Genomic DNA, 24,596 nt, shown 5'->3' with positions numbered 1-24,596 from the left:
GTGAACGAAACGGGATGGCAGATCACGTACGACGAGAAGGACAGAAATTAATGGTAATAACTCTTTTCCGAGTCATGTGTCGTACCATGGCAGAAACAACTGTTAAAGCCAAATGTCGTTCTCATCAAGGATTGACGATGGTGGCCGTGTCAGGCTCGTAATAGGCCTTTCTAAAACAGTGGCTGCTATGAGGAATGGATCGTACGTGGGTCAGTTGGGGATACGTTCGGTTGGTAATGGTATAATGCAGAATTAAGAACGGCCATCTTTTCTCTTCATTTGACTCGTCCGTGTTTATGGAGGTTAACGAGACCTACGGGGGCGGCTGATCGAACGATTTTATTTGTTAAATTACGCGCAATTAATGATTAATCCGTTCGTTAACGGCAAACACGAGCGTAATTGCTAATTACAAATTAATTTAGTCGACGGGCTTACGGTGCGCGTACACGGCAGACGTAATTCGAAATTAATTACTATATGATCCGTGATTTAAATTTATAATCCTATTCGGCCGCCATTGTAATTTCCGAGTTATTACCGTTTACTGTCCCAATTTCTGATCGAACCCACCACCATTAATATATTCATCCTTTATCCGCGTGATCGCACGAACAGCAAAATTAGGGATTTCCTTGCGACGAAAGCTGTTGCAGCCGCGTCGCTGCCTGTCAGCTTTGAAACGCTAACGATCCACGTTTTGCCTATGTATATATAACGTTTTCTCTACCATATATATATGAATATAACATAACTAAATATAATATAAAAAATGAAATATATATAATACATATAATATATGATATAATGTAACTATATATATATAATAAGATATAATAAGAGATTATATATATATAAACATATGCAGTAACATCAACATTCTTTGTCACCAGAAATACAGATTTTTCTAACCATGTAAAACACGTTGGCACGGCAGCGAAAAAATTAGAAAGATCTGAAAAAGATACAAAAAAAAAAAAAAAATCAGTGAGCGGAGGGAGTACAACGGAAAGCTGGATACGGACAAACGCGACGACGGTGCGAAATCCGCCGTTATAAAACAACAACCGTGAAAATTTGTTTCCAGTGTAGCAAAACTCGCGAGAGCGAGGCTGGCGACGTCAAAGTATCGTCCCGCACTGTTCTATCCTGATCTCTATGGCGTCGCTAACCGAACCGACCAAGCTAAACCAAAAAAGGTAGAAATAGAGAAAAAAAGAAGAGAAACAGGAAGAAATTTTTTTTCGAATAACCGATCCTCGACTCGGGAGCCACGAGTCGAACAAAAAAATCGATAGAAAACAAGCACGCGTGGCGCGTTACGGATCGTGGCGGAGTCATGCGACCGCCGTCATTTTTACCCTCGACCAACCCCATAGGCCGGGTTGGTTCTATGCATGTCTGAGTGGTATCCTACAAGTAATGATTACCGGATTACCAGAATTTCCCATGTGCCGGTCGGCGCGTACGTGTATCTCATCAGTCCGCGGCGGAACTTCTCGTTCGGGGATCGATAACGAAGGGCGGACGAGAAACGAACGAGATCGAGTCCGATCCAGTGTTACCTGAAGCCATTCCGGGAATCGTTTGTTCGTTGAATTAACATATAAATTAGGCCTCGACTGGCGTCCATTGCCTCGCGGACTCGTACGTCTCTTACCTCTCTTCTATAGCTATACGCGTTCAGGTTGGACGTATTTTCAATTATTTCCTGTGTCTTCCACGGAAACCACCGATATGGTTTTGTGTAGTCGCCGGAATATCCCGAGTTTTTGTTGGTAAATAAAAAATGTGGATGTTACGATTTTGGGGCGATGGTTTTGGAATTGTTGTTTGACGTGAGAGGGTATGCGGAATTTTTATTCCAGGAAGGATAGGAATTTATTTCACAAAGGAAGTATTTATATATATGAAGTATTTTATTAGCGAAGAATATGATATTGTTTATTGGAAAGATGATTTTAAAGATTTTGCTGGTTGATTTTTATATAGTGAATAAAAAATACGGATGTTACGATTTTCGACAGGATGTTTAAGTGTTCCGTTATGGAATAGTAGAATTTAGTATCTTTTAGCGCGCAAACCTGATGTTTTTCTCCTATGTATTTTTATATTTTAGGTGTTAAGTAAATATTAGCCGTGCGATATTAAAAATACGAATTCCCATTTTTACTGCCTCAATTGTAACAAAATATTTGTCTCGCTTTTAAAATAACGTGCGGTGTGTGTATTTGTTTCCGTCCGTATATTTAGCCGCGAAGATAAAGGTTATAAAGGTGCGACTTTCTCCTATTTGTAAAATATACAGGAAAAACGTGCAATTTGAAATTACTTTATTTAGTTATGAATTAATCATATTCTAAAAAAAAAAAATTGGTTACTAAAATATGGACTACAGCTTTTAAGTATCATTGGCCGATTTGGAACACTAGCATGAATATTAGTAAAATGTATGAATTAATGAGAATCTAGCAACTAGGAGCAATACATATCATGTTATAATGAAATCAACAAATAATCGATATCTTTGTCAAAAGTATTGATTATCATATCTTAAATGATAGATATTTAATTTTCAGGTAGAATAATAACAAAATTATTACTTATCACATTTTGCCTTGTGATATTCTATTAGAATTGTTCCTAGTGATTTGCCGGAAATTTAAAATCAAATAAGAACAAATGGAAACCGCAATAAATTACAAGTACAGAGTTAATTTCGTTTGATAAAAGAAGCATTTTCAATATTTACACGAATTTTAAGTAGCGAGAGAAAGAAAGAAAATCTACGAAAAATTGAATTAAATCCACATAATTGCGGCAAACAGTCGGAAGGTTGATGGAAAAAAGGAGCAGACTAACGTTAATTCTAGAGAACGCGGTTAATTAGAATTTTATTGGGGTCCGAGCGGGAAATGAATACCAATGAAAAGCCTCATTTTTACAAGCGATGGAAAAAAGGAAACGCGTTTGATAGATGGTTCCAGAAACAGCCAGTATTATTTGCAGTTTTATATAGAATATCAAGAACGAGAGTGAAGTCTCTGCAGTAACAGAAGATCAGTTTTATAGCATGTTCTGGTATTTCCATATTAAATCACGGTCGCCGGGAACGCGAATGCGGTTATGGGGCCACAAAGGCAACTCGTAAAATATATATATATATATAATCTACATATATATATATAAAATGAAGAGAAGAAAGAACACGGGAGAAACAGAGACACTGTATAAGTATGTAATTCATGCACGCGTTTCTGAATCGGGCGATCGTCCGAATCAAAGGTTACGAAACACCGACAAATAATTTGATTAGACACAATAGAAGGATTTACATGCCGCGGCCTCTTTGAAGCGGCCAGCAAAAATATTAACTAGTGTTGCGACGTGACGCACACTCTCAACTCCGAAACACAGTTCCAACTTCTTCGTCCCCTTTAACGAAATTTACGTCGGATACCTTTTGTCGGACAAAAATTTTGTTGAACAAAACCAAAGCTGCGGCTCAAAAGTATCCAGACACTTACCTACTTTTGACAAGATATAATTTAATTACAAAATCGTGAATAAAAATTGTAATATGTGTCAATAAGTAATCGTTGTATTATTATTATCATAGCATTATAAAGCTAATAGGCACGAATAGATAGAAACGTATTGTACCATAATTTTTCAACAATATTTATTAGAGAACATTCTTTATATATTCCTTACGTATCAGGATAAGATAAAGATTCTTTTAAACCCATGAAAAGGCTAATGTCATTAATTCAAGTATTAATATTTCACTTAGTGGAATTGATTCTAATTATATACTTTTCAATTAAGATCAATTCCAAAGGACTTTGCTATTTAATAGCGATCGATTAATCGAAAGAGATTCACGGTCACTTTCGTTGACGAATTTTCGTGGATCACCGCAGCACGAATAAATCCCTAATATTCCCTCTATTACGTTGGAAGCTGGGCCGACGCCGCCGTTCACCGATGAACCGTCAGTTCATTTAGCTTGCCCGGCCATCAATAGATAGTGTGTAACGAACGTGTAACGTAAAGTTTCCATCATGTTGCACAAAGCAGACGCGTGTATGCGGAACCACCGTTGCGGTAAAGCAGTGCGGTTCGTATCCCTATATGTCATATTAGCCTAAAAGGTTAACCTCGACTGTTTTACTCGGTTAATTGTAAATACTCTCCATGTACTCTCCATACTCAATAAAAACTCTCCATGACGATATATTATATATATTTTACAATGGCGCGTTCGATGTGGCTGACTGGCGTTTAATTAAAAGGCAAATATCACGAATTCTCGTGAGCCGGTGGTTACTTTGACCGTATACCGAAATTGACATCAAAGTAATTATCGCGAAGGCGAAGAAGCGATGCGGAATATGTTACGAACAGATGTGAAAAACTGATCGTTAACACTCTCGTATCTTTATTGCCAAGAACTTTGATATATCTGTTATTATTCGTTATAAAGATCAATAAACTGCGAGTTAAGTGTTTCAAAGATGGAAAATTGAAGACTGAAGAAGATTTAGAAATTTAGAAATTGATTCTAAAAACTTAGAAATTCAGTAATTTGGATTATTCTACCACAGTCACTTTAAATTTCTTCAGATATCTGGTTTCAACGATACAAAGTTCTATCCGCATTTATCTAACGAATAAGCTACATTGATACCTATTCATTTGCGTCAATCAAAATTCGTTGCACCTCGCGCCGCGTGTCAAGAGCACTAAAGCGAAATATGAGTCTGTATCACGGCAGCTGGTTTCAATTGCAGCAATAATCGAACGTAAATATCTAGAAATAGGTAGCTGGGCACCGTGACTCGACCGGTCCGTATTCTCTCATGGATCCTGCTCGATGATACTTGTGGTCGGGTCGCGCGGCGAATCCGCGTAATAAGCTTACACCATGGGACGGTGGACTTGTAAAACGCGAAACGATAACATATAGGAATACTTTTTAGTGGTTCAATTTATCCGCCGTTTTTACGGCGGGTCGGAAAAATGAAATTTTGAATAGATCCAATTTACGTTTTTAGAGCTATCGTTCCGCGATAAGATCAATCGTACTCGCTGGCCGGAATCGACGTATGAAAATTTTTACGTTCTATCAGCTTTGTTACCATTTACCTCCGGAAATATTCTACGTCAACGGGATTAATCTTATTTTTTCTTTTTTTGTTTTCTTCCTACTTGGTCGAATCGATCGTAGAGAAGTCGACTTTTATTCACTTGCATTTTATATCCTGTCTTTACGATCGGAACTTTCAACGTCTGACCAATGCCAGAGTTCTTCGAGTTCGATAATATGTATACATCTTGCACCACGTCCATGCTTTCTGTTGTTCGTTGCACGTTTCGAAGCTTGGTGTTCTGAAGAATACGCGTAGCACGTGTTTGTTCCTTTTCCCGTGTATTCATCGCCAGATATCGACTCATTAACGACATATTGGTTTACCAACGTTTAACAAACAAGTACCTAATGAAGGCTCAAGTTACGGTGGATATATTCCATCGTGTATCTAATTTAGAACATATTCACGTTCATCATGGTCCGCGCGGCAAGATCGCGATGATTAGGCAACACGCGTACTAACGTGTTTATTCTACGAATAGTCTACATTTTCACTATAAACTTACGTCACGATATTCATACCGTATCCACGGTATTCCTATCGAATATATAAAAATAACGAAAGAAGAAAAATAAATGTATGTATTCTATACCAAAAAATTAGGAATAAATCATGTACGCTCATCCCCTGTAGCGATAGGGTAATAACTCGAACAGTGTAAACCAGTGCATCGATAGAGATGTCGATGTCCATCTGAAAGCTACGAAGAGAAGGGACGCTGTGAAGGGTGAGTTGGCGATCGGTAGATTCGCGTCGTGGTAACGCCATTAATCGCGATATATTCTCAGGGAAAACGCGCGTGATTTGGACAGGGGTGTGGTGTCAGTGGGTGCGGGCGCGTGGAATCGATGGAGCGCGGAATCGGTCGCGGAGTACCGACCAATTAGTCGGCCGATGATTGGCGCGTGTAAACCGAAACGATGACGTCGCTGGCGAACCAACGACCGACGCCCTCGCCGTTCGTAAACCGGCCGGGACCGTACGGTTACCTATCGGTCTCTCTACCTGCTGCCAACACACCACGCACACATACGCTTTCACATGGTGCTACACATACGCGTAATACATAGAGGCACACATAGACATCGTGCAAGAGAAGAGAAGCGAGCACGCGCACCCAAACAGCCCAGCACACTCGGGCTACCATCACGAGCACCGTCAAATATCCGTGTGGACGGTTACAGGCCGGACTAATGGAATTGATTAAAATGTGTTCGATCAACCGAACCGCGGGCCCACCCCTGACCATCCACCTAGCGTGTTCACCTAGCTTCCACCTCCATCCAGCATCGCTTCTATCTCTCTACGCCGTTCTGATCCACCCTGCTGCCTCCTCCCTGTCCTCTGGCTACCGAGGCTGACCCTAGAACCAGCGGGGCGCAATCGAATATTTGCGTTTAGGTAGCCACGTCGACGCGGAAAATGCTATCTTTGTCAATTAATTCAACCTGTTGTCGCTCGGCAGCTCGACGTGCTCTCGCTAGCTCGCTCGCTCGCCCGCTCTTCCGTATACTCCTGTCTGCTTGCCAGGCTGGCCTACACCCGCCTCTCTGTACGAGAACGACGATCGGGAAAATTGGCGGTTTTGTGGTCGCCATCCACCGGGAAAGGACCAACGCCTGGGAAATTTGTCTCCCGCGAGCCTATTCGCGATACTTTCTACGTTTAACTTGCATTTCCTACATTTCATTTAACTTGGATTTGCATCGATATTCGAGTGTCTCTTAACAGGTGTCATTTGTTCCCTTTATCTTGTATCAGATAACGCTACGGTCGATTTAATCCATTGAAGACTGATCTCGAAGTAAACGATTCCCCATTAGGAGTAAACATTTTAATGTCCTGATATTTCTGATCGTAAACTCGCTTGAACTCAAAATACTCACTTTGTTCTCCGTTTTCAAAATAATATTCTTTCTTAACCGAGTTGACATTGGTTACTATGAGACAGAGCTAAATTTCAGGGTATTCATTTTCGTGAATAATGAATTAATGACAAACTATTTCTCATTAAATATAAATGAAAGTAATATCTGGAATGTTCCAATATCTCAAGTTTAAATTATAAGGTGTAGATTTCGCTGTATGACACGCATAATCTGATTTCGAACGAATCAAGCAAGGATTTGAAAATTTCAGAAATAAGAAAGTTCCTTCATTTCTATCACTTAGCAACGATTATCAAATACCTTAACATCTGACAGACTTTCTACCTGGCTTCTATAATTGCCCTAAGCTAGATATCGTCATTGGTTGATCAAAATCGTTAAACATACGAGAGCATGGTTCGTGTAGCCACCTATGTTCGTAGATACAGAAAGAGAGGAGAGGGGGCGAGCAGAGACGGATAAGGTGAAAAATAAGGGAATAAATAAAACAGATGTCTCCGAGGCAGGCCTTAGCCAGTGTCGCTAATGAACTGGTCTTTCTCGTCTCTCTCAGGCCGACACGGCAACCCACTGTTCGCCTTCGTTCGCAGCTGTTCCTGGACAGTACTCGACCGGTCTTCATTATACTCGCCTCTCTGTCGTTAATTGCGCACGCACCTACGTAAGCATGGCGCCGTGTCGTACCGCCCGGGAATTAACCCGATATCGCGTGGACTCTCGCGTTCCTGATAAATTTATGGCTGTTCCGCGTGCGTTGCCAACAGCGCACCGCGTTGGAAAGCTCGCGTGCGCACGGGCGCGCGTTTTACCGACACGTTGGCCCTACTTTCGCCACGACGAAAAATTATCTGTCGAAGCAATCGCCAACACTGTGCCGTGTGATCACCTGGCTGTGGTTCCTTCTTGTCTCTCTGTAATGTTCGTATTGTAGTTAGGCTTCGGAGAAATTGTACTATCAAATTTAGTGGTAGACAAATATCTTCTAGTCGTATATGGATAAAGCTCGTTAGGGTAGTAATGTTGCTACACAAAACCATATACGTGTACGTCATTCTTTTCAGAAGTTCCAAGGTATTTTTCACAATATTATCCGTCTCAATCAATATTTGCTATTTCTTTACCATCCCAAATTTATTTCAAACTTCTATGATCGATAGGTTGCACGTTGCACGCGATAACCCGCCGCTATCTTTTCACCACAAGCATTTAACAAACTATAAATAAGCCTCAAACTGGAGTCACTAAAAAAATCTTAATACGAATGTAAATTTGTCATGCTCTTATTAAAATATTCAGGGACTTACTCGCGATGCATCGAACCACGCAGGCTATCCGTCTCCTAATGGAAAATTCACAAAAAGAAGCTCGTCCCCTGTATCATCAACAGCTCCTCGAGCCTCTAATAGAACTACCTACATACTCCAGCAGCAAAAAGCTGCATATAGTACAGTCGCGTCCAGTAATCACCGCGTTGTCGATGAAAAACGCGCGAAACCTCGCAATGGCGTTTCACACGTTGTAGATCGCGATTGACAACGAGGCAGCGATACCACACGCAAAGGGAAGAAAATCGTCGGTGAGTCGAAGTCGGCCGCGATTTATCGTATATACGAGAAAAGAAATAACGCGAGAACGAATCCGTGCATGGACGTTGGAGCGATTGGTCGCTAAGCTGACGAGGATACAGGGTTGAGACGCGTGGATTACAAATCGTCGCCAAGTATCCAGTTTCAACCTGTTACGGACATTGAAAAATCTGGCAGGTACTCGCGCTCCAAGGAATTTCCTATCAATTAAGGACAGGTTTCCACGGTACGCCGGCGTTGGAGGACGCCTTTTTTACATCCCCTCCTCTTCTACGCTCGCCACGCTGGTCGCCTTATCCGCGTTTTCATTCCTGTTTCTCTCATTTGTACAGTTAGCCGCTTAAACAGTTCCCGGCCATGAATAAAAGCGTCCATCCTCGCGCGGTCATTCTTCTTATTTACATTCCCACGATTGCGCCGCCGCGTAACTTTTACCAGGGTGAATTAATTTACCGTTGTAAAGCTGCTGCTAGACGCGAATCCATCCCGAAACCGTATCTACGGACGTCTCGATTTATGGAAATTGATTTTCCGCAAACGATGCATTGATCGCAATGTCTGATGCTGATGTGGAAAAAGAATATTTTCTTGGCGTTTTAATGATGGTTGACGTGATATTATATGTTTTTTCGTGGGTAAAGCATGGGCAGGATTTCCTCTTGCTTGATTGAACTAATATTGTCGGTGAAACTATACTAACTAAAAACTATACTATATATGTATACTACAAAGTGAATCCAGATTTACTACTTGCGATTTACAATATCAGATTCTTCAAGTATTTTGCAATTACATATTGTAATTTCGACCAATCGCGGGGAGACGCAATCGCGAGGAGAGACGTCAACGGGAGTCGTAAATTCCCGTTACGATTATACTAATCGACACCACGAGTTGATCGATCCCCTGATTTCCGTTAGGATAATAGGGGTGATTAAGTTTATATAACACTGTGATTCACAGAATTATAAAAATATATATTTCCAACACTTAAACTACACTGTTGAGTAGATATAAATCGTCGATAACAACTTGTCGCACAAATATGAGATAGATATGAATAGTAGAGCAAGGCTCGTACAGTCGAATTTCGTATGTTAGTGGACGTAGCATTCGAGGATACTTAATAGACGTGAGATTTTGATGCTAGACTTCGACGTTGTAGCATGTAGAAGAAGTAAGTTGACTTGACCTAGCGGTGTTGACGAAATAAGTTGATTTGACCCTCCTGATGTAGCAGGAGAAGTCTTCGACTTGACCCTCCTAGAGTCGTAGAAGAAGTGATGAGTAGGAAGCCTCCTACCAACGTGGTTCGTGAGTGACCTTGTGCATGGGAAAACCCAGCCTGTTCTATTAGATAGCTATTCGGTTTTTCCTAATGGGTGCGTACCCGCTTTCTCCGTGTTTTTAATTGCGCCTAATAAACCCAAGGACCTCTCTAAAAACCAGATGTGCGTCGCAAATATTTTTAGCCTTAAGAAATCTTTCAGGACAACGGATTGAACGAAGATACATGTGTACACAATGAAAGAGAAAAGTTATGGTTGGTCCTTAGGTTTATCGAGGGTCGAAATGACGCTACGCAGGCCATCGGCTACCTGGTCGCGAGAGCTGCAGCGCCGATGTTTTAGGCGACGTAACACATATAAAAAATTATGAATGTTTTATTATTATATATTATATTCAATATTATCAAATATTATAAAAAAGGAATTTCTTGTGTTTATTTGAATTAATAATACACGATATAAAGTATTAAAATCAAACTTTGAAAATTCGTACCTTAATCGGAGAAATTTGCGGATTCAGACTATCAGTGATTTGAAGGGAAGAAAAGTTTCTTACACGTATATTTGGCAGAAAGTTTTTAAATTTTATGACTTAATTGTAAATTTATCTAAATTGCCGATTTATGTGTACAGTAGAAATCGGAGGACTGTTTAAATATTAACATCTCCAATACGACATCTCTGATACACGAATTTCCGTACCTAAGTTTCACTTTCGTACAGAGCACCAAAGATTTCGACAAAGTTGTCCCGTAACGAGAACTTATCGATTTAGCATGTTACTTAAATGCAAGCACTGGTTCATTTATAGCGTTGCAGCAGCGAACGAGCAACAGTTCCCTAACAGCGACTCGCATCTCGATCCATCGAACCCGCGTTACAGGCTGAAAACGCGATAACGCGAGTCGGCGATATGGCGCGGTCGCGAGTAGCGGATTTGCAATTCGGATACGTCGTTATTTTTCGCGGCACAGTTTTACAGCGCAGTCCAGCAGCTGCATTGCTACAATTTAATTATTCGGCCCTTCTCCCCTTCTCCCGATACCCTGCGCGCTCTTTTTTCATCTGGTCCCCCTCTGGTCTGTGAAATCCGCGCGATGGCACGTATAAATTTATTCGAGAGAGCAAAACGTTGCCGAAGGAACGACCGGACAACGATAACGTTTGGTAACGTTTGAAATGTACAAAAAAAAAAAAAAAGAAAAAATAAGAGAGACGGGACCGAACAGGAGAGAAAAAGAGCAAGAGGTAAAAAAGGGGAGGGGGTATTTACATAGTAACAAGGCGACCGGTGGATAATTTTTTCGAGAAAGGTCGACATCAAAGCGTGGCACCGGTTGATGCGGAGCCACGACGCGACGGTGTTCCAAAAGGGCGTACACACACGCCATTTTATGGCATCCCCCTTCCGCGAGTGAAACGCTTCGTATCTAATTGGCCTTTAATTGGCCGAATGTAAATTATACATTAATGCCCCCTTTAACATTAAGCGGACGGAATAACCGTACGTTTGGCCTGTTGCAGACGACGCAGCGGGAGCTGTGCGGGCTGAATTTTTTGAAAAGCCCTCGTAAATGCCGCGCGCGCAGTTCACTACCTTTTGATAGTTCCCCCGGACGTTCGTTCGCCTCTCTTTTTGATCGTAATTGCAAACCGTCCATCCTCTTAAGATTTACGCTTCCAATTAGCTATACTTTATGGTTATAATGAATTTACATTCGTCTCCGGGTATAAATTAATCATGACCGAGGCTGATTCGAGAAGCGATTGCAGCGGACTTATGTCCACCGTGTATGGCCATCCGTCGCTTACATTCATACGTCTTTCGCATTTTTCTCCTTAATTTCTTCTTCTCCGTTTCTTTCATTTTTATTCCGATTTTTCAGTTGATAGTTGCCTTACGGATTATCCCGTCGACGTGATAAAACGAATGATACATCGCTTACTAGAAAGTAATCGATGATGTAAGATTTAAAATATTTATTGGATTCTCGGATTATGATAATTAGGTTGCGGGTGTCTCTGCATTTATGGAAAAGTCATAAGGACGACGATGAACAGAATATGCGAAAATATGATAAAATATTCCTTATGGTAGTAATGAGTGAAACTGATCTGCGCAGTATTTCTATAATTACGATCATCATTCTAACGATGATTAACTTTATCCTAGAGGACAGACGATAAAATAGTATGAAAGGATATTTATCAAATGCGCAATCACTCAAAAACAAGGATAAGTATCAGCTAAAATCGATAGAGATGACGAACGTGGATCACGTGGAACGAATCGCGAGGGACGACGCTAAATGCCAAGGTCACAAATTTCCACTGTACCACGTTATATCCGTTGGGACGTAAGCCGCGCGCAGAAGAGATGATTCTCGTATTTGGATCCGGTCCAATTCGAAAGAGGATGCGACGTGGTCGTCTAATGTGCTTTTTCGAATAAAGCTACTTACACGAAAGACGGAAATATAAATGGCTGTTATGTATGGACGAGGAGAGAGGAAGGGTCGCGATGCAGAGACGACGCGCCGTTTCCAAGACACTTTGTGTCGCGATTTATACGATGAAAAAATGGATGTTGCGTCACAAGTTTACACGCATCGATTTCACTTAAGACAATAGCACAGGATATCTAAAGTCACGCGAAGTGACTCACGAAATGAATATTTGGATAGTTGTTGTAGAATACTTTTATATGCATGCACATATATTGTACGTGTTATATAAAACGTTTAAAAATTTCACTAACGCTGTTATGAGACGTTAGGATTGTCTTGATCTTGGAAACATTTGAAGCTGATCTGAAAATTTATATGGACGAGATATCTATATGAAGATTTTTCTTGTAATATTTTGCAAATCATTTCGATCTATAAAAAAGCATTTTTATATAAAAAAAAAAGTAGCTAGTTGTTTCGAAGATGAAGAAAAGCGACGGAAGGCGGGGTATCTGGCGAGTCCTATGAACCGTTGAATCGCTCGATTTCCACGCGATCTTCGTAGAAGACAGAAGGTTGAATCGGTCTCGGCGAGGAATCGAAACAAAAAGACACCTTTCAATGGATTATTTGTATCTATAGAAATGAAAGCGACCGGTGAATACGCGAAAGCGGACGATTCAGGCCGTGTTGCGTTAATTATCATGCTAGCGAGTCACGTTTCAATTTTTCCTGCGCTTCCTCAATAGGCTAGGGTTCAAAAGGAAAACGAACGAAGAAAGCGGATTCGACGGGTTGAATTCAGTTTATAATTATGCCGACGATAGGATAATAGCCTTATTGATAACGCTGTGTTACAATCGACGGATCGGCCAATCGTAAATCCAACTGCGCGTAATTGCAAACTCCATTTGCGAATTTACATAGCTACACAAATTGCTTTTAAAAAGCCGTATAAAATAATAAAGATAGTTCGGCGACTCTTAGCTATCCCGATCGTTAACGTAGATTCGTCTTTACGGCTTCGATGTGACGCAGGAGTCTGCGGATATTCGCAGCGCATCGAGTGCCAATAAATATCTCTCTCTCTCCCTTTCTTTCAATGGAAGCGAAATCAGCGTGCGGAAAAAAAGCCCGGCACAAAGTGACCGCGTCGATTTTTATTCGCGACGCGTGCACGGGAATTTATTATTGAAATCTCGATGCCGCGGCTGGATGCTGCCACACACTCCGTTTCATCGAGTATCGACCGCGTGGCAAACGCAACAAATCCGGCCAGAAGCTATGTAATTCTCTCGCGTTTTGTTTCGTTTCGTTCACGCTTGAAGCTCGTGTCATACATCTTAAATCGATCTGGCGTCGATAATAGGAGAAGACGTTGTTCGAGCTTTAGCTCGTATTAGTCTGTACAAAGCTTAATGGCCAGGACTTATGGCCGATTAGCATTTGTTTGGGTTACAGTCGGATGCGGGATAATGATGCAATTAATAATGTCGCGAAACGCAGAGACAAACGTTCTGCCTTGTCTATAGAGTAGTATAGAGTACAGAGGATCTCCTTTGGCCTAACATGCCAGTATTGTACCGATATACACGTGTAGATACGCGTGCTTCTACGTATATATAGAAACACATGGATGAAAGGGATGAAAAGGAAGGACGGAGAGAGACATAGAGGAAGAGACGAACACAGCTATATGTATAGGTTTGGGTAGAACGCTTGTGCCGTTGTCGCCCGTTTGCGAGAGCACAAAGTGCATCTCCAGATTTATCGATGGTTATCGATGCACGGTTCGTTTAGCGGTAAGTAGGAAGCTGGCTCTCGCGACACGAACCACTTAAGCGAGATCCGAGAGTTGCATAATGATTGTTTCTTTATGGCCAATTAAATTTCGAACTCGTCGCCTCGTTGCGCTCGTCGTGCCTCTACTGCGCGTTTCGCGCACGGCACCGCTCTCCCGTTCGATGGAACGAAATAATTAATGCCATTTCATAGTCGTTTCTCTGCCTCTAACCCTCTAGCGATCGTTCCAACTCCTTTCGAGACCTCTTCGAAAGATTCGCTTCGATGACGTTTCTTTCTATGTATTATTCTATAACCTCTCGTTTCGGTTCAAATTGAAATGATCGATATAGGCTTTCGAATATTTTATTAAGGTTCGCGTGTATTTTTAATTTCTAAAAAATTTATTTTCCATTTAAAATATATTTATAAAAGTTCTTTTTGTTCGTGTTTCAGAGTCGGAAACAGTATCGACGAGCAATCGTTTCGGTGAGTGAAAGGAATGTTTCATATCACTTTATAATATATTATTTTTATAATCAAAGCAATGATATTTAGAGACTTTTCCCTCGAATATTTCCATATCTCTTGCATTTTGTATATACATATTTGGTAATGTAGAAAATTGTGAGAAACGTCCTTCAGGAATAAAACCGAAATCGATAATTCTTTCTAACCCAAATTCATTTAGCCTTCATAAATTAGCATGTTGGAACAACCTTAAGCAACAATATTTCTGTTTCAACGCTAGGAGAACGTCTAGTTGATAAAGTAAATTTATGCGGAAGATAAGGCGGTTCTGTTCTATTTCGCTGCACTCTGGAAACAAGTCAAATCGACCGTTTGATATCGAGTACGTGTTTCGTTCGATACGATCATTGTGAATTATTGTCGGGTGGTGGCACCTTGTCACCAGGACCCTGACTTTCGCTCTTTCACTCTGCGTAGTTATCCTCGGCCTTGAAACGCGCTACGCGACGACCATGAGCGGAGCCTCCTCAAGTACAAAATCGTGTCATCTTATTCTTCATCATTCGCTCTAATTTAACTCGATCACATCCTTACGATGTATAGTAATTTTTAGTTGAAAGAATCTGAAACACGTTTTCGAATTTCACACTTACGAATTTCATATGTAAAGATCGTTACATTTATTAATAGATAATCCTCGATTAATCATTTCCTTCATGACCTAGGTAAATTATTACGCCATGTGCAAGATCAGTAGATATCTTAATATTTATGAACAGTAATATATAACTGATAGCTTGCTTATTTAATAATGACTTGCACAGCCAAGAATAATTTATCATTTATGAAATATTATTGTAATTACAAGAAAGATATTTTTCCTTGTGATTTTCATTCGATTATCAAGCACTGCAGATTCTAGAATTCAGTAAACTTCTCCTCAAATTTCTTCTCTCTCAATTAGCCACATCTCGTTAAGTGAAGCAAAGCTTTGTCCATTTTCCGTGGGTCGCAATGAATCGTCCGAAAATTTATGCAACAGCCAGCCAGCCACTGCGTGTTTCGTATTATGTTTGCGACACTTCGGAAGCAATAAATTGCACTGATAAGAGTAGAACGAGCAACCTCCTCTTTATTATGAATCGCTAACTTGCACCAGTTATTTTCCACGAAAACGTTATCAGAAACCACCTTAGTGTAGAAATTCTATTTTCCTTGGACGATTTCAATATAACAGTTACATAAAAAGGAAAAAGAAAAGAAGAAAAGATTCGTTATATGCAAACTGCCATGGAGATATATTCCATTATCGCAATTTAGTTCTATATTCGTTTCCGTTGCTCGAATTCGAGCAAAACACAGGGAACGGCGTAAAACGAGTCGCACGATCGAGACGAAAGTGGTCGAAATCTGCAATGCAGATTCGCGAATCGTACCGGTGTCCGATTCCATCCACCAGTTCGTTCCCTTTCGTTCCAGACACCCGGTGCTAATTGCGAAACGCGCGAGATTCGTGGCTCGATTCGCGAGCGAAACAGACTAATGGACGTAAGCGTGCGTTTAAATACCGGAACCGTATAATCTTATGTGTGTATATAGTATATCTTGATATAATACTAGGAACAATCGCTGATCTGAAAGTACAAGTTTTCTTTGTTCTGTTATTCATTACTCGGTTGCTATCGAACACTAAGTAGCAGGAAAAATTACGCGTTTCCGGCGAAGTCGCGTGATAACCTGACGTCATGATTGTTCCTTTGAATATTCCAAAGAAAAGTTCTCTTAAGCAGTGATTATCTCGAGTTAGCGGTACGTGAAATTATCGGCATATGTATGTTTATTAACCCTTTGTTTCATGATGTTGCCATAGCCGCGATAGACTTTGATCGACATGTTCTACAAAACAAAAACTATGTTCAAGATAAATTTCTCATTATAACTTCGAGTTTTGCTCCAGTTTGTAGGATAGAAATCTATTAGATACGCAAAATTTCTCCTTTGTACGTTCTATACATTCGGTGTCTTCTTAAAACATCATTTTAAATTTTGCTAATCCTTTCTGTTTGCTGAAATAAGAAGAAGATCAAACTGTAAAAATCGCAGGATTGTAGAGAGATTAAATCCCAAAGTACAAAATACGATCTTTGCAATTTTGCCCTTTTCTTTCCTTTTTTTCTTTTGCTTCGGAGATGTTCGATATTATGCAGAATGCAGATACACGAACTGCTTAACTTTTATTTCTTCAATTATAATTTCCATTTATTTAGAAATCGTGCGTTAATTAGTTGGACCGTTAAAGTAATTTAACCAATTCAATCGAGAGAAGGGAAAAAGATAGAGGCAAAATAGACGATCGAAGGAAGAAAAATCCTGGAACGATCTGAGAAAGTTAGATGCGGAATTCCTGTATACACGACCGAGCCCCTCGAATCGAGGCTTTCGAATGCCAGCGAGAATCAAGGGGCTATCGACGGCGGGGCTCATTTTCATAAATTATATTAATTCGCCACGCCGGGGGCAACCGGTTGATTGGGTGACACGTACTACGATCATCGGATGCTTCTTGTCTCCTCTTTCTCCCTTTGCCACGACTTTCTTTTATCTTTCTCTTCTGCCTTCTTTGAAAATTCCTCGGTGCCAACGAGGGAACAAGTTTTTATGGGATCATTAAAAACGTGAAATACGGAGTGTCAGCGGTATCGTGATTATTAGAAGTGGTCTAATCGGCATAGAGGCGTTAATTAAGAGCGACGCCCAACTCGAGTAAAATAATCTTAAGAATTTCTCCTGGAAATATGTGAAGTTTCACGTGTATGTATGAAACATGCGGAAAATGATATTTCCATGGGAAATTGGAATCGAAGATTATGTAAAGTTGTATGTACAGCGATTCAATGTGTGTATTTACATACATCTCGTGGAAAACTTTTACGGATATGTTATGCGAGTGGAGTAAAATTTGTTGAAATTTCGATGCTATTGGAAATAAGATATCGCGATTGTATTAACACATTTACGCCAGGGAACGTGAATCAACGTCTTGTATTTTTCAAGCGTTGTCAACGACACATTTTCGACTTACATTTGCGACAACGTCGCATTTTCCACTTACACACTTACCTTGCAAAATTGTGCGGCAGATGAAAGTACATGCATGCGGCAGCATACCGATGTCACGGTGTTAGTAAACTTTGAAACAAATCTGAAAATATAATATAAATGGACGATACGAGGACTCTTTGATTTGAATCAAAAGAACGTTCCCCTTGCTTTAACAATATCTTTCACTAACTTGCAGTTGTGGAAAACTTGGAATAAGGAGAATAAACGACAAAACTGTAAGATTTCAAGAAAACGTCGCTGTTTTTGTCAACGTTCTAGTACCTTTCGATAGAAAACTAAATTGCAAGAAAATGCTGAGAAATTCTTCGTTTATATTAGGAAATTATTCGGTCAAATAATATTCAAGTTTGATCCAAAGAAACGTCCTTGTATTTTGATGATATTTTTCCACTAATTTCCAAGTGACGAAACACTATGAAGAGAACGAATGATGGAAGTGGAAGATTTAAATAAAATATATTTCCCTTTAGAGCAGGTTCGGGTAAGGTTCGTTATGGCGAGACCGCGAGTCACAAAATCAAGGAAATAATTACGTTCGAAGTGTGTCCCACCGCGAATCAATTAATCCTTCGTGAAGCCCGGGAACGAACTTGCGAATGAACAAACTACCGCTGATTTTTCGCGTTATTTATCCCGGCCGGAGGGACGATAAAACCGCGCAAATTGAGTTAGCGTTCGCTTTACACGTCGGACAGGCGTCACAACGCCGCCGCGTTACAACGCTCTTACGCCGTCATCTATACATTAAATGGGCAGATCGCGAGACCAAAAACGATTCTACGCGAAAATAACCGCTTTTATCTGAATGCCGTATCGCGTCTGTGATTACCTTGGTGCTGCCGCTCTTTTCCAAATCAGCACGAAAACCATTATGGACTTATTTAAAACCGACCGTGTTTCATCGATCAAAGAGAAGTTATTACGTAACAATTACAGCGAAGCTTATCGTTTTACACGCCTTCTCCTTTGTACGGTTAATCACCAAAGTGAACATTTATTGTAAAAGTGTTTCATAGATATTTTATGTGTTTCATACATTAAACGCTATAATGTGACACAGCTATAGCGATACAGTTTGAAAGAGATACAGTGGAAAAATGTACGTATAATTTATAGAACCATTGCTACAAATATATACTTGATTTTCTGGAACTCGATTTTCTAGAAAATCAACTGGCCAACGCGATTTTGTTATCCTTGATTTTCCTCTTATTTTCAGCCATAGAATTCCTCTGACTTCGTTTGTACCACGAATTTAGACCCACGGTGTATATAGCGTCTAGGGTCGAAGCGTTACATCAACGTACTTACGATTCGTAGGGACACGCTTATATACGTCGTACAATGCGGCGCGAGTCGTTCGTCTTTCGAGAGTTCGTCCTCGAGCTCCCTTTCCCCGGTTTTTTCGGCGCGCTTCTGTCGGAGCCGAAGGTGGCTCCGGCGGGGTGCTGGGTGGGAGGCACCGATTTTTATTTCACATCGCGAGAAACCAGTTTGTAAATAATGTAAATCCATAGAAAACGACCATCTGGAATCTCCACGAGCCCCCGCGCGAGTCTTTAAAAGTGGAATGGCTAGTGGGGGATCCACGAATGGATTGGGAGGTGGGGTAACAGGCAGAAACGAAGAAGAAGAAGACGAAGAACTGGCGATCGCCGGCTCTCGCAACTGTGGGAATTCTGCGCGTATGAAACGTTGAATCATTTTTGAAAAGGGATTCGCGGAATCTCCACGTATGATTCGCTTGAATCGTGAGCGTACAGAAAAAGCATCCGGTTTCTACGTCGTTTTTGGAACACGAAATTGCTTCAGTTTCGTCACCGGTTTAATTTTTTTCCTGGATACCCTTTGAAATGTTTTTTTTTTTTTAACAACACGCTGCGAAAATTTCAAGCATACATCGTTTTGTCAAACTGGCCAGCTATACAACGCTGAGTGTTAAATGCGCGATTCGTCGGATAAACGACTTGTGGTTAAGCGCGGTTTCACCTGTTCAACTCTGCGTGGCAAAAATGATAAATTATAAGGTACATACGTGTGTATACGACGAAGGTAGCGCGTAAATCTGCTAGTGTAACCGGTGCTTGTAAAGGAAAGAAAAAAATGAGTTCGAGGCAGAAGTAAATCGTGGTAAGAGAAAAAAATGGAAGAGGTATCGATATCGAAATACATAAATGAGTTTGACCCTCTTTTGTCGAGTACATATTTGCATATGCTAATGAGGCGAATGTTCAAGGAACAAAATAACGGCTCGAAAACGGACCAACTGCTCCCTCTCTCCCTCTCTCTTCGTCAGTTACGCATCTGTTTGCTATCGCAATCCAGCAATGGCGAGTACTTGCCGCTGTTAATTGCTCCCTGTTGCATGAATAATATCGATAATTGTATTTCCACAGTTTCAGAAGATGCTTTCGCGTTTGACCAATTGCAAAGGAGCTTTCGGACTAATTGAACATGCAAATTTCTATCTTTAATCCATCGTTAAATAACGCAACTTTCGATACGATTTCACGAAATTAACTTGATAAATATTGGTAAAAAGTCTGCCATAACACATTAAGACCAATCAAACATCCTTTCATCATCTTCATCTCCATAAATCACCAATCACCAAGCACACAGTTATTCCATCGCGTAGAACCACCACCATCCCAATACCTGATTCGATCGGTCAGCCATCAAGTTGGCAAGTTGACCTGAGTCCGCACCACAGTGTCTCCAATCGCAGAAACGGAATAATCCCGAAGTTGTCCGTGGCCGGAAACCGGTGGTGGATTTTCATCCGCTGGCGAAAAGACCGGTTTCTCTCGTCGTGTCGGCGCACGACACCGCGCCATTGTAACCGTTCCTCGTTCTCTTCATCTGGTTCGACGATATCTTGCCTGTTCCTCCCGCCTCCTGAACCTCTCTTCTTCTTCTTCTTCTTCTTCTCTCTCTCTCTTTCTATTTGCTCTGCTTTCCGTTAACGGAGGTTTCGAGAGCAAGAGCAAGAAAGAGAGAGAGAGCGAAAACAGGGTCGAAAGTATAGAACAGAGGAGAGAAAGGTAGGATAGAGAAGAAGAGGGTGGTTAAAGGAGAAAGGAGGCACGAGCAAAGGAGGAAAGAGAAGAGCAGAGGAGAGTGGCTCTCGACACGATCGCGAGATTATAGCTACACCCACGCCAGGAGATAATAGATAGTAATTGCAGGGTTGTCCAGTCGGGCTCGGAATCGGCTCGACAGATCGATCGCCTCGAACAGTAAAGAGGGAGATAATGATGCGGCCAAGGAAGAAATCGTTCTCACATTATTTTCTCGCGGCGGCGCAACCATCGCCGCCATTATTATTATTATCATTACTATTATTATTATTATTATTATACATATGCATGTGTACGCGTGCAGTTGAAGCCGATGGTTGAAACTCTCGCGATGGCGATCGATCGAAAATCGAAACGGAATTCCACTCTTATTTGATGTGCTACAAGATAGATTTTCGCGGTACCAATGGTCTACGATGTTGTTTCTCTGCTTCTAAACTGTTATTCTGAGATTCGGAGTATACAGTTAGTTTTAAGGATTTCGTATCGTTGCTTTGAGAGACACTGTGTATAACAAGTTATGCACTCTGTTCCGTATTTACTTGGTAACAGAGGCTTCCGGCTTTTTTCTTTCGACAGTTTGATCTGAAAACGTGTAGCAGAGCTTGAGAGTTTTAACTGGTGGTGCTTTTTGCGGTACGAAAGTTGCAGCTAAAATTAGAGAGTTAAGTGGTGTTTTTGTAAGGGTGAACTGGCTCGTCGTACCACGGTTTGATTAATGAGTGAACAAATTGGGATCGTTAAATATCGGCTAGAGGAGAGGAAACGTTGCGAGGTAATGAAGACGATACGGGCCGTTTTCCTTTATTGGCAGTTACTTTCCGCATATTGGAAACAATAACACTAACACCCGGAAACGCTAAGATAACGAGTAATTGCCATTCTGAAACAAACGGCCATTTTCAATGGAGAAATGAGTCGATTATCGCGTATTTCGTCTCGCTACACCTGTTAACGATAACAAGCATCGATAAGTCAACTTATGCTTGGGTCGATTACGTCGTCGATCGACGATTCTACGTGAGAAGATCATAGAGAAGAATTTTCTTGAAAAACTCGTCCCTATCCTTTGCCTGTATCGTCTGAATATATCAAAGAAGGGTTATATTAAATACTATAAGATTAAATTACATATTGACATATGTTCTAAAATATGGAATTCTTGGAATCCACTGTCTACAAGATGTTCCAAAATATCCAACGAAATTTTACCTCTTTGCACTTTTAGACCATTTTATTATTTTTCCCCTGCGACTCGCGGTAATTAAGTCCAAATTCATGGGAGAAGTACACGAGTGCAAGGGTTTCTGCTTCGGAAAACGACGGATAATCGCGAAAGAAATTAGATCGTTCGAGGAATTCGTTGTTGCGCTTGGGGCAAGCGAATTATTTCGTACCGCGGCTCGTAAACACGCGACTGCACGTCAACGCGATGGCAAATTATTATTTATCGGCCGATCTAAAGGCGCGAAGCCCGAATCGACTAACGGAACGAACGCGACGCGGTCAATAAATTTCGGTTTAGCTGACCCGATCTCGTTCGCCGCCGATTGTAAATCGCCCACGCTGCCCACTCCATCGATACCCCGCGCGATTAAAGATACTGCGAACAGATACGGCTAAGACGTTTTTACCGTGACCGAACCATTGTGTTACTTTCTAGGTTTTCTCTTGATATCTCTGCACGTGCAACCTTCGCGAATAATGGACCTGAATTCGTCGTGTTGATAGCGTAATGGTGAATTAGCGATGATGTTTGACAAAATACCTATAGAACGTCGAGAAGATACTTGCGAATAAGGTGGAAATCTGGCATTTCGGTTCTATTTCTAGAATTTCAAGGCTGTGAAATGTATTTACAACGCTCGAACGAGGAAGTATCTTTAAGTATAAACTTTCTTTAGTATCACGTGTCAGGTTTGATATCTGTTGAAGATCGTCAAATCTACTCTTCGAGGAAGGATGTTTAACACTAAACCTTTCCCATTGACGAACAAACTTGCGCCGTTCTCTTTTTCGTTTCATTTCGTCATTCTTCGTTCTCACGCCATTGATTTGACGTTCTCGCGCTCGTCGATCCCTTGCCCGCGTCACCCTCTCCCTTCCGCCACCCTCTCCCTTCCGCCACAGCGTCTCTTTATCACTGCACCCTTGCGACACGAACGACGTTACGAGGGCGATACCAAGCGACGCGACGCCGCGATACCTGCACGACCATCTCTTTGTTCCAGCGTGTCCGCCATTGTACCGTTTCCCGTTTGCCAGACTATCGCGATAAACAGCCGGAAAAGCCACGATGAATGACGCGCCACGCTGTAACCGTCGCGGCTCGCGACTTTCGCGCATCGATACCTCGAGATCCGTGTTTTCCAACGCTCTACCGATGGTGTCCAGTCTCGTTCGTCACGAACGGTGAACATCGTGTTACGCGTGGATATTGGAATACAGTTCATTGATAAACGAATTTTTGAATTATGTTGCTCGACTCCAGGAGAATTCAATGTATCAGTTAAAAGCATCAGGAAATTAATTAAAACAAAGAAACGTAAACTGTATATTATGAGGTTTATAGTTTCCGAGTAGCTGATTTTTATTTTCAAGCTTCTGGACACTTTTGTTCAAATGTTGGACCACTTCGTGGTCCTGTTAATCTAATAATCGTCTAGCATCTAACGACCCAGGATACACAACAAAAATTTCGATAGGTCACTTGCGAAATTTATAGAAAAATAGAGAATGTGAGATTATGAAACCCATAATTTTTTCGATTTTAATATTATTAAAAAAATTGTAAATGAGTCAATGAACTTTTTCTCTATACAATCTTGCTTTAAGTATAATGATAAAACGTTGTCACCCATAAACGACTTGTAACCGAATTGCATACTAAAGAGTTATATACTCCTGAGTATTGTAATAGTAATAATGATAATAATAATAACAACAATAATAATAAAAATGTAAATGTAATAATATTATTAGGAAAATTGTAAATGAGTCAATGACCTTTTTCTCTATACAATCTTGCTTTAAGTATAATGATAAAACATTGTCACCCATAAACGACTTGTAACCGAATTGCATACTAAAGAGTAATATACTCGTGAGTATTGTAATAATAATAATGATAATAATGATAACAACAATAATAATAAAAATGTATAGTACCAACGAATGACGTATACAACTAGCAAAAATAAGAAGAGTATTTACAATAGACTAGTAGTTTCTCAAAGAATTCTTGCTCATCCCTATCGTTAGCAATCGATGGAAGTTAATTTCGATTCATATACGTATCAGTAATAAAACGACAATATGCGTATAAGTATTAGAAATTTAAATTGAATTCCTTAAATAAATACGTAGATACGTTTCTGCGAGGAATTTTCGATGCTCTCCCGTAAATGGAATAATTCGTAGATCCGGAATTTAGATCCCGGATCGCAAAGTCATGCGCGCATACATACGCCGGTCCTTTGGGCTTCGTATCTCGCGTTGCACAAATATGTATCCTGGGTCTAATAAGCCCAATTAGGCTAATATAGCCAGTAATTAATATAAATACCAGCGTACGGATATAAAATTTAAACCCGTATGCTAAACTGGAGCTACGCGTCGTGCACTAATCACCACGCTGTGATATCAACCGTGAAATTATTCAGCAATATTAATATTGTATAACAATTATTCGTTCTATCTGTTTCACGTTTTCAATTAAAATCAACTGTTTAAAAATCAGCCGTCCAATCAAAATATACTGTATTATAATCGTTTAA

At 40.6% G+C, this 24,596-nt stretch overlaps 1 protein-coding gene across 1 annotated transcript in view; it reads left to right on the top strand.

The window, feature by feature from the left end:
* LOC138185146 (uncharacterized) overlaps positions 1-24,596 on the top strand; it is a 231,668-nt gene that overhangs the window by 190,018 nt on the left and 17,054 nt on the right. Inside the window, exon 5 of the mRNA XM_069123853.1 lies at positions 14,603-14,635. Within this exon, the coding sequence (XP_068979954.1) occupies positions 14,603-14,635 (33 nt within the window). The remainder of the gene's footprint in view (positions 1-14,602; positions 14,636-24,596) is intronic.

The sequence above is a fragment of the Bombus flavifrons genome, chromosome 11, assembly GCF_040668555.2.
Source record: "Bombus flavifrons isolate JBK064 chromosome 11, iyBomFlav1_principal, whole genome shotgun sequence".
NCBI classification, from domain to species: domain Eukaryota; kingdom Metazoa; phylum Arthropoda; class Insecta; order Hymenoptera; family Apidae; genus Bombus; species Bombus flavifrons.
Note: the sequence above shows the minus strand (reverse complement) of the source record. Positions and strands in the feature narration are given on the sequence as shown.